This window comes from Pyrgilauda ruficollis, unplaced genomic scaffold (genome assembly GCF_017590135.1).
Source record: "Pyrgilauda ruficollis isolate IOZ18807 unplaced genomic scaffold, ASM1759013v1 scaffold8, whole genome shotgun sequence".
Lineage (NCBI taxonomy): Eukaryota > Metazoa > Chordata > Aves > Passeriformes > Passeridae > Pyrgilauda > Pyrgilauda ruficollis.
In genome coordinates this window covers 5,039,573-5,053,442 of record NW_024529932.1, presented here as the reverse complement: position 1 = coordinate 5,053,442, position 13,870 = coordinate 5,039,573, and the positions used below count along the sequence as shown (strand labels likewise).

The 13,870-nt window shown below is 35.6% G+C and overlaps 1 protein-coding gene across 7 annotated transcripts in view; it reads left to right on the top strand.

The window, feature by feature from the left end:
* The window catches only part of SGCG (sarcoglycan gamma), a 109,578-nt gene that overhangs the window by 75,045 nt on the left and 20,663 nt on the right, over positions 1–13,870 (top strand). For all 7 annotated transcript variants that reach the window (XM_041487141.1, XM_041487142.1, XM_041487139.1 and 4 more), the window contains 2 exons: positions 3,956–4,075; positions 9,832–9,904. In XM_041487141.1, coding sequence (XP_041343075.1) covers positions 3,956–4,075; positions 9,832–9,904 — 193 coding nt within the window. The remainder of the gene's footprint in view (positions 1–3,955; positions 4,076–9,831; positions 9,905–13,870) is intronic.

Here is a 13,870-nt window from a genome sequence, read left to right as displayed (position 1 = left end):
TCCTTTTAAAAAGAAAAAAAGAGGAAAAGGGGGAGAAGAATATCCATTATATAGATGATAAAGTAGTTAAAGTACTCACTTAGGAATGAGAGACAGATCAGCTATCCTGTCTGCATACAGGATTTCATAATATCATGCCTCATCTCCTTTAGTATCTGTCTGAGGACTGTGTGTTTCAGCTTTCCCTGTTGAAGTTCTTCGTCATGTAACAAAATTTGGATTCATTAAGCCTGTGAGAAAAGGTGACCAATTTTTTAAGATCTCTAGACTTGAGTTCAATCACAGATCACAACAAAGTATAAACAGTGGTGACAGTAAGGCACTCTTACTTTGATCTGAGAGGACATAATTGTTTCATTCGTTGCATAAAAGGAGAACTGAGAGAAAAAGGGCAAACAGGAGCAGCAAGTGTTCTATTAATGTATTAGAGTTGTTGTTCAGACTTATGAGAGATGTATGTTACGGACATAAAATGTGTATGTGCAATGTGCTGCATATTCTCCATAATAATACCTTTGTTCTAATGAAATACCATACTGTTCCATATGAAAATATAACTAGTTTTATGTTTCTGAAAGTAAGGACTTTACATTTATTGGTATTGTATTCTATCATTTATGGAATGAGAACTGAATCTGTAGGAGTATTACATTTTTAATAGACTTTTAATGAGATCTTATTTTAAGTAAGGTGCTTTAGTTTAATAAAAATTAACTGAAAAAGGAAATTACATAGGAATACCAAAGAGCAGTCAGGATTTTGGTTTATACCCAATACTTCAATGATTCTAGGTGGTAGGAGAAGAGCAAAGCACACAGAGTAGCTGACAGCCACAGGTTAATTAGAAATGGCAGATAAGAAAAGAGAGTAAGAAAATAAAAGATATTAAATTACTTAATGATAGAAGTAAATCCAATGTTGGAAAACCTTTCCTTCTGAAAGATCTAAAGACACACTAAAAATGCTTAGTGTTTGGCAGAACTAACTATTTGAAGAGTCTGCCTGCTGCTAACATGTAGGCAGACTCTTCAAATTTCAGACTCCTCAGATTTCATTGGCATTAAGTAGATATTTATTTTATGGCTGGCCCTGTTTTTGACAGAAGATCCTTTGCTGTCTGGTACATCTATATTTGTATTGGCCTGGAATTCAAAGGTTGTGTAGCAGTAGAAGACAGTTTATTAAAATACTTTTCAACTGAAATGGAGTCACTAAACAAAAGAGCTTCCCTCCCTGGAAAATCTCTGGGGAAGTAAAGAGTGAGGACAAATGAAAATGAAGACTGTTCAGCAGCATGTCAGTTTCCTTTTGGTAAAAAAAAGTTCACCATTAAAGCAGCATCCTCAGTGTCAAGAGGTATGTGATGTGAAGGTCACTTGCAAGATCTGCTTCAGGGCTGCACATTAAGGGAGGAAACACACAGAAACAACAGGCAATAATCAGCCTCATTGGCAAGAATAACCCATTGACTGGAAATTCGTGTGACACATTTGACAGCAAGCAGAAAACAAATACTTTCTATAACCTGCATTCAGTCAGGTTCCATTTTTAATCGTACGATTTTATCAGCAAATATGATTATGTAGTATTAGTTGACTTATATGTAGTTGATACACTAGGGTGGTAAACAAAACACATTTAGGCATTAGGAGATTATACTTTCAGATACTGAGTTTGGCTGCTGTTTGTGAGTTGAAAATTAATCTCACTGGGATGATACAATTAGTGTTATTGCGATATAGCTAGTTTATGTGTATTGTGGAATACCATTAAGAGAAATTAATGGCTACTTTTCATTACATAAACTTATTTCCATTCATGTGAAAGCCTGTTATTTCTTTTTGAAACCCTGAGATGTCTCATCTCTAGCATGAATAAAATATATACTTGAATTTTGTTTACCCTAGCATTTCCTCTTAAGATTCAAAATACATCAGTTATTATTCATACCATTCTCTGATATTGAAGATTATCTGTAGGACAGTCCTTGTCTCACATTAATGAGGCACTTGTGTTAAGAAAACTGTGGACCTAAAGATTCTTGTTAAAGATTTATTCAAGTGTGCAAGGTCCAGAATCAAACAGTCTGAATGCAAATCCAGCATGGGCAAGGCCATGAGTTGGAGTTCCAAAGAAAGATAAGTTAAAGTACCTTCGGAATTTATAAAATGTTTAGTGAGTGCTCTCACAGTGCCTGCAGAGTTTTTCCTTAATTAAGCTAGCTTTTAAAATCATGGGGTTGGATGAATGGGAAGGATGAGGGACCAGCCCCTGCAGCGCTGGTAAAGTTGATGATATCCATTTTACTCAGACCTTTGATTTGTTTGAAAACACAAGGATCCAGCTACACTGCATAAAAGGCCAGTTTCATTATTGTTGCTGGGCACAAACAGGAACAATCAATCACTAAACCATAAAATGACTCGGGTTGGAAGGGACCTTAAATAAAACCTTCACCAAGATTCTCTAGGAAACTATTGACAGGGATCCATCCATGCCTCACTTACACAGAACTGTTTCTTTTGCTGTAAAGACGTTTTTTAAAATACTGTTTAAGGTCTTTTCACTTGACGAAGATATTTTCTGATCTCACTTTTTGCGACATACTTCTCAGAAATAAAGTCGTGGGCTTCAGAATAGCTTTAGAGAAGAGCCAAACTGGGGTCCATAAGGCTGTGCTTGGGTGCACATGTGCTGCAGAGCATATCATAATGCAGAGCTCAGCCCTCTATGCTGACCATTTTCAGGTAGAAACAGTATTGGCTTATATGCCTTAAAATTGTTGCCCTAGTTTTGGACATTATGGCTTCTCTAACTCTTTCTTTGTGTTTAGTGGGCAGTTAAAGTCAATGTTTTGCATCTGCTGAGTGAAGCAATAAACAATTTGTATGGAGCCTCACGGTGTGCTTCTCTCATACCAGCTACCAACCAGATTTGTGAAATACCTACGAGTATTTAAGGCCCCTTTAACATAAGAACTAAAAAAAAAAAAAAATCCTATTTCTTTTAAGAATTACTGCCTGGAATATATTTAACATTTATGGGAGCAGACATGGGAAAACAGGTTCTTAATGGGAAGGAAGCAGGTCAGTGCCTCTCGGTCCTGTGGATAGTCTGTGAAATACATTTATTAAAAATTGCTGAAAAGGAGTCTTAACTGCTTTGACCATTCTCTGTAATTTTAATTCTGAATATAGATTTATGATGACAACTCTATGTAATAGATATTCAGGCTCGATGTGATGTGAATTTTAATTGATCAGGTTGTTAGTAGAGGGAATATTAAGAGTTTGATTTTTATCTGCTTACCAAGCCAATACTGTAGAACAGGATGTTTTAGTGAATTTAGGATCTGGAACTGTGCACAAACTCTCTTGCTCATATTGTTTTCATTTTTAGAGTACCAGAATCAATTGCAAATATTCTCTTTACTTCTTGAAACCCTTAAGAACATGATCAGTAGCATTTGTTAGATATGTGGAGCCAAACTGGCATCTGTTAGGAAGAGCTGAGGTCCTGCTCTTGCATGGGATGTTTGTAATTTTAAAGCATTTGAGCCTCCCTAGTGAAAAGGGATGATGCTGCAAAGACTTTCATAATTAGTTTCTGTTAAAAAAAAAAGGAAAAAAAAATTCATTTGATCAAAGCAGTTTCAACACCAAGGACATGAATGTTGGTCTGGATCAATTTGTGGGGGATTTTCTAGATTCCCTGGAAACCCAACTACAAAGGAAGACTCCAAGGCATGTTTTTGAACAACAAATTATAGCATGTAAATAGACTTAACCAATTTCAGAACTTGCAAGTTCACTATCCTTAGAATATGAGTGCTCATGCCCTTCAGTGTACTTAAATGAGTCACTCCATTGTTAACACACCAATTAAAATTATTAATTTATATATAAAACTGAAGAAAGATTATGAAATTATTCCAGTATTCTACTCTGTTTTGCAGGTCCTAAAATGGTAGAATTCCACAGTCAGCAATTTCAGATCAACTCAAAGGATGGAAAGCCACTTTTTACAGTGGATGAAAATGAAGTTGTAATTGGTACAGATAAGCTTCGAGTCACAGGTTTGTAATGGTTTAAGAAGTGCTCAGTTAACACCCATATGAAAGGCAAAATAAGAATGGCATTTTTAAATATGTTATTATGCATGAATGCAAGTTCTTGTTTTACCTCATTAGGAAACAGAAATATGAAGATAATCTGACCTTTTTCAATAAATAACTAGTAAGAATATATATATAAAATGTGTAAATATTTTATAAAATGTGTAAATATGTGAGTGTTTTATTTTAAAGCCATTAATAACTGGAACTGTAGTGGTCCACTGTTGCTACATTCTCTTCATAGAGAAAAGCAAGGCACAATTCTTTCTAAGAATGTTTCTGAGATTCACATTCTCTGAACCTCAGAGTAAGGGAAAAGACAATTTTTATTACTTGCTGTGTTTGTGTTGTGTTAAAGTAGAATATAATATAGAGATTGTTTATTCAAAATGAAGTTGTTTTGTTTCCTTGGCCTATCAGGGCCAGAAGTGTGTGTGTGTGTGGAGACTGTCCGCTGACAGTCACGAGGGAGTTAAGTGATGAGTGCAGTTCTGTGCATAGTGTGTGCATAACAGACTCAGTTTAGATGCAATGTATATAGTATAGTATAATAAAGTAATTAATTAACCTTCTAATAAAATAAAATCAACTACATCATTCTCTCTCCCCCTCACAATGTTGGAGTCTCTTTGATTTTCAATAGTCCACCTTTTTTGAGTTATTTAATGTTTCCAGTGCATGATGTCTGAAGCTGAAAAAATTCTAGATTTTCCATTCTGAGTAGTAATGAGTCTGAACCATGAAAACTTTAGGGAGAGAAATATCTCTCTGATATTTTTATATAGTTTTATCTTTCAAAGTGAAAGCTACTGTATTTCTATTCTGTGAGTAGCACATATGTCACAGGAAGATATTTGGAGTATATCTTAAATGTCACCTGTCAAGAGAAAAGTTTGTCTTAGGCTGTTTCTTCAAATCACTGAAGTACTCATTTACAAAGTAATATGTCAAAGTTATCACATGAAAAGCTACTTCCTTTCATACAACCTGATAAAGTCAACCTTCATTTTCTAGGTGGCATTAAAATAGATACATCAAGGTGTGATTTCTCTTTGATCAGAAGAATCCATCAAAGGAAATACTGTAATTATTCTGTAATTTCTTTTCAATTAATTTTTTAATATTCTTTACCTGATTGCAACTGTCATGTTTGGCCTTCACTAATTACCGGTCCTCTGAAATCTTGAGGTTTTCATTTCAATGAATAGATTCATATTATTTCACTGTTAAAACTATAAATATGGTAGTAACTATACAATTAGTGTTTCAAAGCCAAAGTTAAGTTATAATAATTATGTTAATAAATTTTGTTTACACCTGAGGGTCTTATCTTAAGGTTTTTTACTTTTTAACCTAATTGAAATTACAACTTTGTTTGACCAGGAAACCATATCAAATAATTATTGTTTGCCCAAGGGATCCTAAACTTTAATAGAAAAGCGTGTTTAACAAAGATATGAGAAACTGCATAATTGTTAACTGATTTGGAAAAGGTCTGTCTCTGCTCAAAGTAAGTAAAAATCATTCATACACGAGTTGAAATTGTTATGCTAATATTAATGAGTCACTCATCCAATATTAACCTTTACAGTGCATTGATAATTATTTACTTCAGCAGATATTGTACTAAGACACATTGCCTGTTTCTTTTTTTACACTGTAGTAAAATTCAAAAGCAAATACATTAAAGTCAGTGAGGTTATTTCAGTGTAAAATTAATGTAAGTGAGAGGAGATTCATGCCTACTTTGCTTCAAATTAATTTATTAAAATTGTGATATAAATGATACTATTAGCATGAAGGATAAATTATTGTGATTTAAATGATATTATTAGCATGAAGGATAAATTAGTAACACTAATATATACTGAGACTATTTTTAAACATTTTAGATAGAGAACAAGATCAATGTGAAATAAATTTTGAAAAGTTCATACCATAAAAAACAGATAATCCTTGGCTTAAAATACACAAAGAACATTTTGCAGTTTTTTATGTACAGTGTAGTGAACTATTTGATTTTACTTCTCCTTATTTATGTGAATGATGAAAAGCTCAGTAATGATTTTTAGAAAACCTGACAGTTTTCAACTAAAATATAATATAGCAGAGAGCAAATGTGTATGATTTATGATATTTCAAGACAAAGGAAAATGTCTAAGAGTAATATAATCCAATCCAACACCTCAAGAATTTTCATTTTCCTACAATTAGTATGTTTCAACTCATACTATTTCAGTCAGAAAATAGTATGGCCCCTGTGTAAAATAGAGCAGTGCAAATCAGAGAAGAGCAAATGCCTGGGGAAGGCCTCAACCAGGATACCTTCGATACCCCGCGGGGTCACTGCAGGTCTGGGTGGTCACGTTTCCCTGGGGCACGGAGAGACACTGGCACCTGCCCTGGGCAGAGCTCCTGTGCCCACCAGTGCTCTTCTCTGCTTTGGGGAGGGCTCCAGGGCTTGACATCTCCCTTGGGAATAGGGGAGAGGGGCTGCGCTCACCTGCTCAAACATTGACGTCCAGCTGCGTGTGAAACACCTGGGCTGTGTGAGACACCACTTTATCACTTTATCTCCCAGAGATGCTTCCTGTGATCGTGGCAGCTGGAGGCCGGGCAGGATGCACAAGGGTGTCCCAGATGACAGTAAGGACATCGGAGGAGGCAAAGAAACACTGCCTCTGGCTCATTTGTGACATCTACATCACAGACACATCTCAGTGTGTATGAAACTGAAGCTGGGTTTAACCCTTTGTGATAATTACTGCTCCTGAAGGAGCATGGACAAAAACAGCATCCTCTTCAATATTATTTCAGTAAGGACCTGTGTTTTGCAGGCATTTATTATGGCTGTTGGTGTGGCAGTACTGAACATCCATGTTTTGTTCTGGGAAGGTTTTGTACATTCAGCTGGCACTGGTGGCAGTGAAACCACCTTGTAACTGTATTGATTGGCTTTATAACGTCGTCATGGCAGGTTCATAGAAACATAGAATTGTAAAGGTTAGAGAAGATCTCTAAGATAACATCCAACCATAAACCTAACACTGCTATGTTCACCTCTAAATCACATCCCCAAATGCCACACCTGCACATCTTTTTTTTTTCCTTAAAGGAAAGCTGGCAGGGCAGAGAGGATCAGCTTTTTTATGGAGAAGCAGATTTATATCACCCTTTCTCCAGTCTACTACTTGCCCTTCTGCTTGTTTGTCTTTTATAAAAATCCCTTGGAGTATTTGTTCTGTTCTGTGCAAAAGCTTTCAGATTGTGTAGCTAATGCTGAAGTGCAATGTGACAGTGTGTGTTTAATTTAAACACTTCTGCTCAGAAGGTAAGTTAAGTAGGAGGCAATTTGAGGGTATGAGTAAACATTCTGTTAGACTTTGAGGAGGCAAATGGTCCTTGCCTCACAGGGTGTGTGGGGTATTAATGAATCTTGCTGACTTCAGTCCTGTCATTGAGAAAATTGGTATCTTGTTCTTGTGTATTTTAGGAATAAATTACAATATCTTAATAAACATTAGCCTATAAAACAGTAAATATAGTAATAGTCATATCACAGTTAAATTAGGAAATGAAGACAGGAAATTAATTTAGGGCCATTTTCCAAAAAAAAGGCTGCCCTGAGATTTTTTTTCTTTTAGTGGCATACTGTTAAAACTTAATGCTGTTTGATGAAGAAGTTTTACTCACATTAAAGGCAAGGTTTTATTCTTGCTTAGCAGTGACAGCTCTAGAATATGGAAGTAAGCCTTTTCATTCCATTTTACACCATCCCACCACCCAGAACATCAACACTGGTGTTTCCTGTTCTCTTTCTTCCATTAGCCCCTATTTCCATGAAACTGATACTATCTCTGTAACCACTTACTTATCTTTATAGAATCATGGGATCATAGAATCGCTAAGGTTGGAAAAGAACTCTTAAGATCACCAAGCTGAACCATTAACCCAGCACTGCTAAGTCTACCACTAAATTGTGTCCCCAGGTGCCACCTCTGCACTTTTAACATATCAGGATATCCCTGCAAATTATCTTAGTTGTACCAAATCAGCATTTTCTGATAAAGATTTTTAATTCCTTAAGCTGGAGAATAATCTTAATGAAAATTAAATTAAATGTTAATAAAGCAGGGTTAAAGCTCTGTCTGAACTAATAAATTTTGTATTTTCCAGTATTATATTCATGACAGTTTGTAATTTACAGAAAGATTAATCTATTTAAATTTATGAGAAGAGTAGCAATAGCTAAATAAAATTTAAATTCAAGCTTAGTAAATCAATGATTGCTCAAAGTGCTGAAGTGATTTAATATGGTAATTCTTGTATCTTGTGTTCTTCTCTTCCATCCAAGAAGAGTTCATTCCAAAGAATCAGGATTTCAGCTAAAACTCTTCTGAAAAAGCAGCACATTTCATGTCTTCTCAGGACATCCTGAGAATTTTTCTGCAGTCCTCATGAAGAGACAGTCTTCCCATCAGTTGTCTCAGCAATGTATTAATTTTTAATGTTTTCTCTTGATTTCACTTATTTTCCTTTTACCATGCTCTCTGAGGTTGCCCCAACCAATTTTTAATTCTCTTTTTCCCTTTATACCCAATTTAATACAATGTAATGCCACATTTATACAATCTACACCACACTTATTAATCATCCTTTACCATTCTCTGTCTAGACAGAGCCCAGATCCGTAATGTAGGGATTTTTACAGCCCAGAATTCTTTCCAGAGGGTAATGGCATGAAGAGCAGCCAGACAAGCCACCTTGACTAATATACTAACTATTAAAATATATTGCCTTGCTACATACTCACCTGGAAAGTGCTCAGGTATGTGAATCCTCAAAGCCAGAGAAGATCTCTCAACCTAAGACCTCTCCAGTTTTTGATGAGTGTGTTCACAAAGCCAAGGAACAGAAGTTGAGAGGCTCCACTCTTGCTGTAGGTGGTGGTGTTCAGCTGCTGTTGTTGAGCTGTCTGTGTTGCTTAAGGGCTTTTGTCCTATGTCAGCTGATTTCCTGATCCTAGTGGGGCTTAGGTGGAAGGTGGTCACTGGGCTGGTGATACTGAAATAATGGTAACACTCGGGAGAGCAGAAATGGAGGTCCTTGGAAGATTTTCAGGTCCAACAGGGAGGCTCCTGGTGAGGCTGGGTGCCCACTGTTTCTTCCTCTTTGGAATGAACTGCTCATATATCAAGGTGTAAACTATCTGATCCCATAGTCATTAACATTTTGCATGCAGAAACACCATTTTATATTCTGCAAGTCTGCTTATAAATAGGGGAAAATCTGTGATAAAGCTATATGACAGAAATTGTGATATGCATGGAGCAGTCTAAAATAAATATGATTATTTAGGACTGCAGCATTTGCGAAGATTTTGTATGGGTTTAATTATCTCTATTAACTGTATTGAAAGTTACATTGTATAAATCTTATTTACTTATTTTATTGTCACAAGTAGTTTAAAATTTATCTGTCTTCAGACCCTTTTAAGAATTTACAGCTGTATATTTACATTACTTCTATATTGTACTTGTCCAACCAATACTGCAATGGGAATAACATAGCTACATTTAAATTCTCTTTTAATTCTTAACATATGTTCTCTTGATGTCCAACATCAAAGTGGCCATATTAAAAAAATAACACTGTTGTGTTATATTTGAACTGTTACATTACAGTGTTTTTCTTATTTTGGTTTTTTTTTTTTGCAGGGCCTGAAGGGGCACTTTTTGAACATTCTGTAGAAACACCACTTGTGAAAGCAGAAGCTTTTAAACAGCTTAGGTAAGAATTTATACCTAAATCTAATAAGTAAATGTTATTTTCTATAAATATTCACATTTTTTAAACACATGATTTTCAACACAGAATTGCTAATAACTTTTTTTTCTTGTTTATGTGACAAGTTATTATTTTGAAGGAAAATCATATAGTTCTGCAATTTTGAAATATACTATGAATTGTTTGTTGCTGATGGTGATTATATTTAAAACCCCTGTGGAAAGATTTTCTGTAAATTTCTATTTTGCAGTTTTGAAAGACTTTGAAATGTGACTTTTTCTACTTTGTTGCAATATAAGTTGCTTGTCTGCAGTAGGTCATCAACCTGTAATTAGTCAAGGTTTTTGAAAACTAATATCTGGGGAAGCAGACTAAGAAGAAAAGTTTGGAAGTGAATGAAGCTCTAATGTATGAAGAGAATTAAAAATTGGTTTGGGCAACCTCAGAGAAGATGGTAAAAAGAAAAGTGAAATCAAGAAAAAAACATTAAAAATTACTAAAAAGCAGTCTGGGCTGAGAAAATCATTATTAAGTACTTTGTATGTTTCAGAGCTCCTTAATTCAAGGATAGCCCTTTTTTGTGCATTATCCTGTTTAATTTTGAGTATCCCAAATTAGTTTATAATATGCTGGTTATGATGAGGTAATAAAGTCCAATTATATTCTCTTCATGAACATGTTATCTTTCATTTTACATGCCAGTTCAAAGAAAGGTTTGAAATGAAAGAGGATGTCTTTAACGATTGTATTTCTGTCCTTTCATACCTCGGCAGTTTGCTATTTTTTTGTCATAATTTCTCTTTTTAGTTTTCCTTTCCAATAGAGATAACTACTAGAGAGTAGTGGACGCTGATGAAAGCTTTCAAAAACACTGTCTGTATCTTGCTGATTGAATTTTCAAATTGAGAATGACAAATGGGAGAGAGACTGTTAAGATAATTATTTTGATTATCTCATTTATATTTAAGATTTACTTTACATTGTGCTTGCATTCCAAGAAAGTATGAGCTCAAGGCATAATTTTTAACATATTGATGTCCACTTTCAAAAATGTGTTTCTTCTGTTATGGTAGAATTTGGATGTGAGAGACTTTGACTAATATTCTGGATTTTAAGTGTACATTGGTTGTGTAGGAAGTGGATTCATTATTGTAAATTTGACATTTTCTGTGATTATCTCAGCCTCAGTGAAGTAGGAAATCAGATTTCTTAATTGCAAAATCAAGAAGCTCTCTGCAAATTTTTATTAGATATGTATCTATTATTTTCCATGGTTTTTACGTTGCTTCAAATTCATAATCAATTAATATTTGAATAGGGTTAATGTAGTTTTATTCTACATCTGTTACGCACTGCTACATTTTAAGTTCTTATTTGCACTTTTGTTTAACAACAGTTACAATGTTCCTGACTATATACAACTATTGTTAGTATAATTTTTCTGCCTCTTTTTCAAATAGGAAAACAATAGGAAGGAAAACACTGAACTTAATTCAAAGTGTTCCTAAAGTTCTCCTCCACAAATGAATTTGCCTCACACCTTACCTCTTCAGTGATTTTTACCATGTCAACTACAAATACACATTTTGATCTGGAATGTTGCTATTTGTTAGCAGAGCTCAAATGTAACACATAAAATCCTACTCAGTTCTGTCTTCGATTAACTTAAAATAGTGGGAAGTACAGACTTCTCCAGAATTAACAGAAGTTTGCTAGTAATTACTGTGATGTCTGGGAATTAGCAACATGGCCGCTGACACACTTGTGACTGTGTTTGACATGAACCCAGAGCTGCTAAACACCTGTGCTAGAAACTTAGCTTAGCCCTAAGAAAACTGATTTTTCTGGGCATTAGGGCATTAGTGCAATGTGTACACCACTCACTCATGCCAGCATAGAATAGGTTGGGCTGGAAGGAACCTTAAAGATCATCAAGGTCCAACTCTTCCTGCCATGGGCACCTCCCACCAGACCAGGTTGCTCAGAGTCCCACCCAGCCTGGCCTTGGACACCTCCACCATCCACAGCTCCTCTGGGCATCCTGTTCCAGTGCCCTGCTATCCTCACAGCAAAGAATTTTTTCCCAGTATCTAATCTAAATCTTCCTTCCGTGTTCTATCACTACATGCCCTTGTAAAACATCCCTCTTTTCTCTCCTATCCTGGTAGGCCTTTACCCAGAGCAGTTCAGGATGCCTCAGTCCTTTAATTTATTTCTTTTTCTGTCATAATCAGTGTCAAATTTAAAAGCAGAGATGGCAATGATTTCATTTTTTCATGAAAGGCTTCTGGGGAGGTTTAAGAAGGAAATGTACTGGTCTGCAGTGGTCTGCAGTACAGATGGTAAATGAAGATGTAGGCAGAGAAAACCATTTTGTCAAGCTGGAAAAAGGTTACTTTCAAGGGTAATCTTAAATGTCAGCATAAGCAAAGTTCATGCATTCTGTTGTGAAGGAGTTCGGACAAATTTACCAAAAAAATTTATGTTTTGTAATGCTTCATAAATGTTCTGTTTTGTTCCACATGATTAAATACAGTACCTACCCACTGAAAAGCACTTCAGTATAAAAATTTAAAGTATGACTTTCCTATTTTAGATTTGAAAATGCTTCCTTTCCAGATTAGGGTAGTGGGCACAGAGTTATAGTTAATATCACATATTTGCTTACCTTGAGCCTTATCTCCACACTTTCACCATCTATTAATCTTCTCCTGTTTTTCCTTTATTTTTCCTTTATTTTTCCTGGTTGTGCTGTGCCATGTGGGTGTGATATGCAGGATGAATGTGTTATAAAGTGCCATGTTCTGCAGCATTAAATGCAGGGAATAATGTTTTGAGAAACCCCATCCACTACAATTGGAGTTGCAGGTTTCAAGGAGCTGACTGGAAAGCTGTTCATGCTTGTAATTTTTCAGCTCGTGTCATATGAACAGGGGCCACATTCTTTCTCTATCATGCACATTTAGAGTAGGATTTCAAACAAAGGTGACAAAAATGGCCTCTCAATTACACATTCTGCTGGCTTTCTTGTCCAAATGCCGAATTTCAAGATAGACTGCTTTTTTGGAAACAAAGAGATGTGTGTGTTAGAACGTGTCTTTTTATAGCTAATTTACTCAGACAGAGCAATGCAATTATACTGCGGTCAGTGACTATCTTTTCATTTGCAATTTGAAGGAAAATTGTAGAGTCCTTTTCAGTCTAAAAAATAAAATTTTTGACTCACTCATAAAGAAAAGGAGATGTGCTCGCACTTACTTCCAGCTGGTAGGAAGAATTAAAACAACAAAGCCTACATTTCAAGATTGTAGCTTCCTAAGTTTAAAATAGCATTGCCTACTTTTTAATTCCTTTAATGGACTTCCTGTATCTAAGTAAGATCCATTTACAACATTTGTTAAGACTTTAGGACAAGGTGCACACCTAAAAATGGGACCTTGCATGTAAGAAGTGTCCAGCACACATCTCAAAGAAGTGTTGAGAGTCACCAGGGAGGTTTGGATATATCCAGGAAATATCCTTCCCAGACAAATACCATTGAGGAGACACCTGGTTGAAAACAGCCAGTTGTCGTAGTGAGAACAGAAATATGTCAGTGATTGATACGATCCAGCTCTTTATTCCTGCCAAGCTATTTTGTAGCCTTTTCCATAGCTCTTCATGAGGCCTTGGACTTTGGTATGTATTTGGCACCTTGAGAACTTGCCTCAGTCAAGTATCCTGGTGCTTTCCAAGAATTTATTTAGCTGACACCTCTAACTGGATCACAGCAAAGACTTAATGGAAAACAGGTGTCTTCCTTCCCAGAAAAACTTAAATTTAAACAGAATTAGGAAAGCTCATGTTCAGACACATACCTTGTGACCCAAAATGTAAGTCAAAAATTTGTAACAGCAACTACTGGAACTAGATGATGTAGACAGAGACATTTATAACACTTCCCTAAAAGCCATCTTTTCCTCAGGTTCC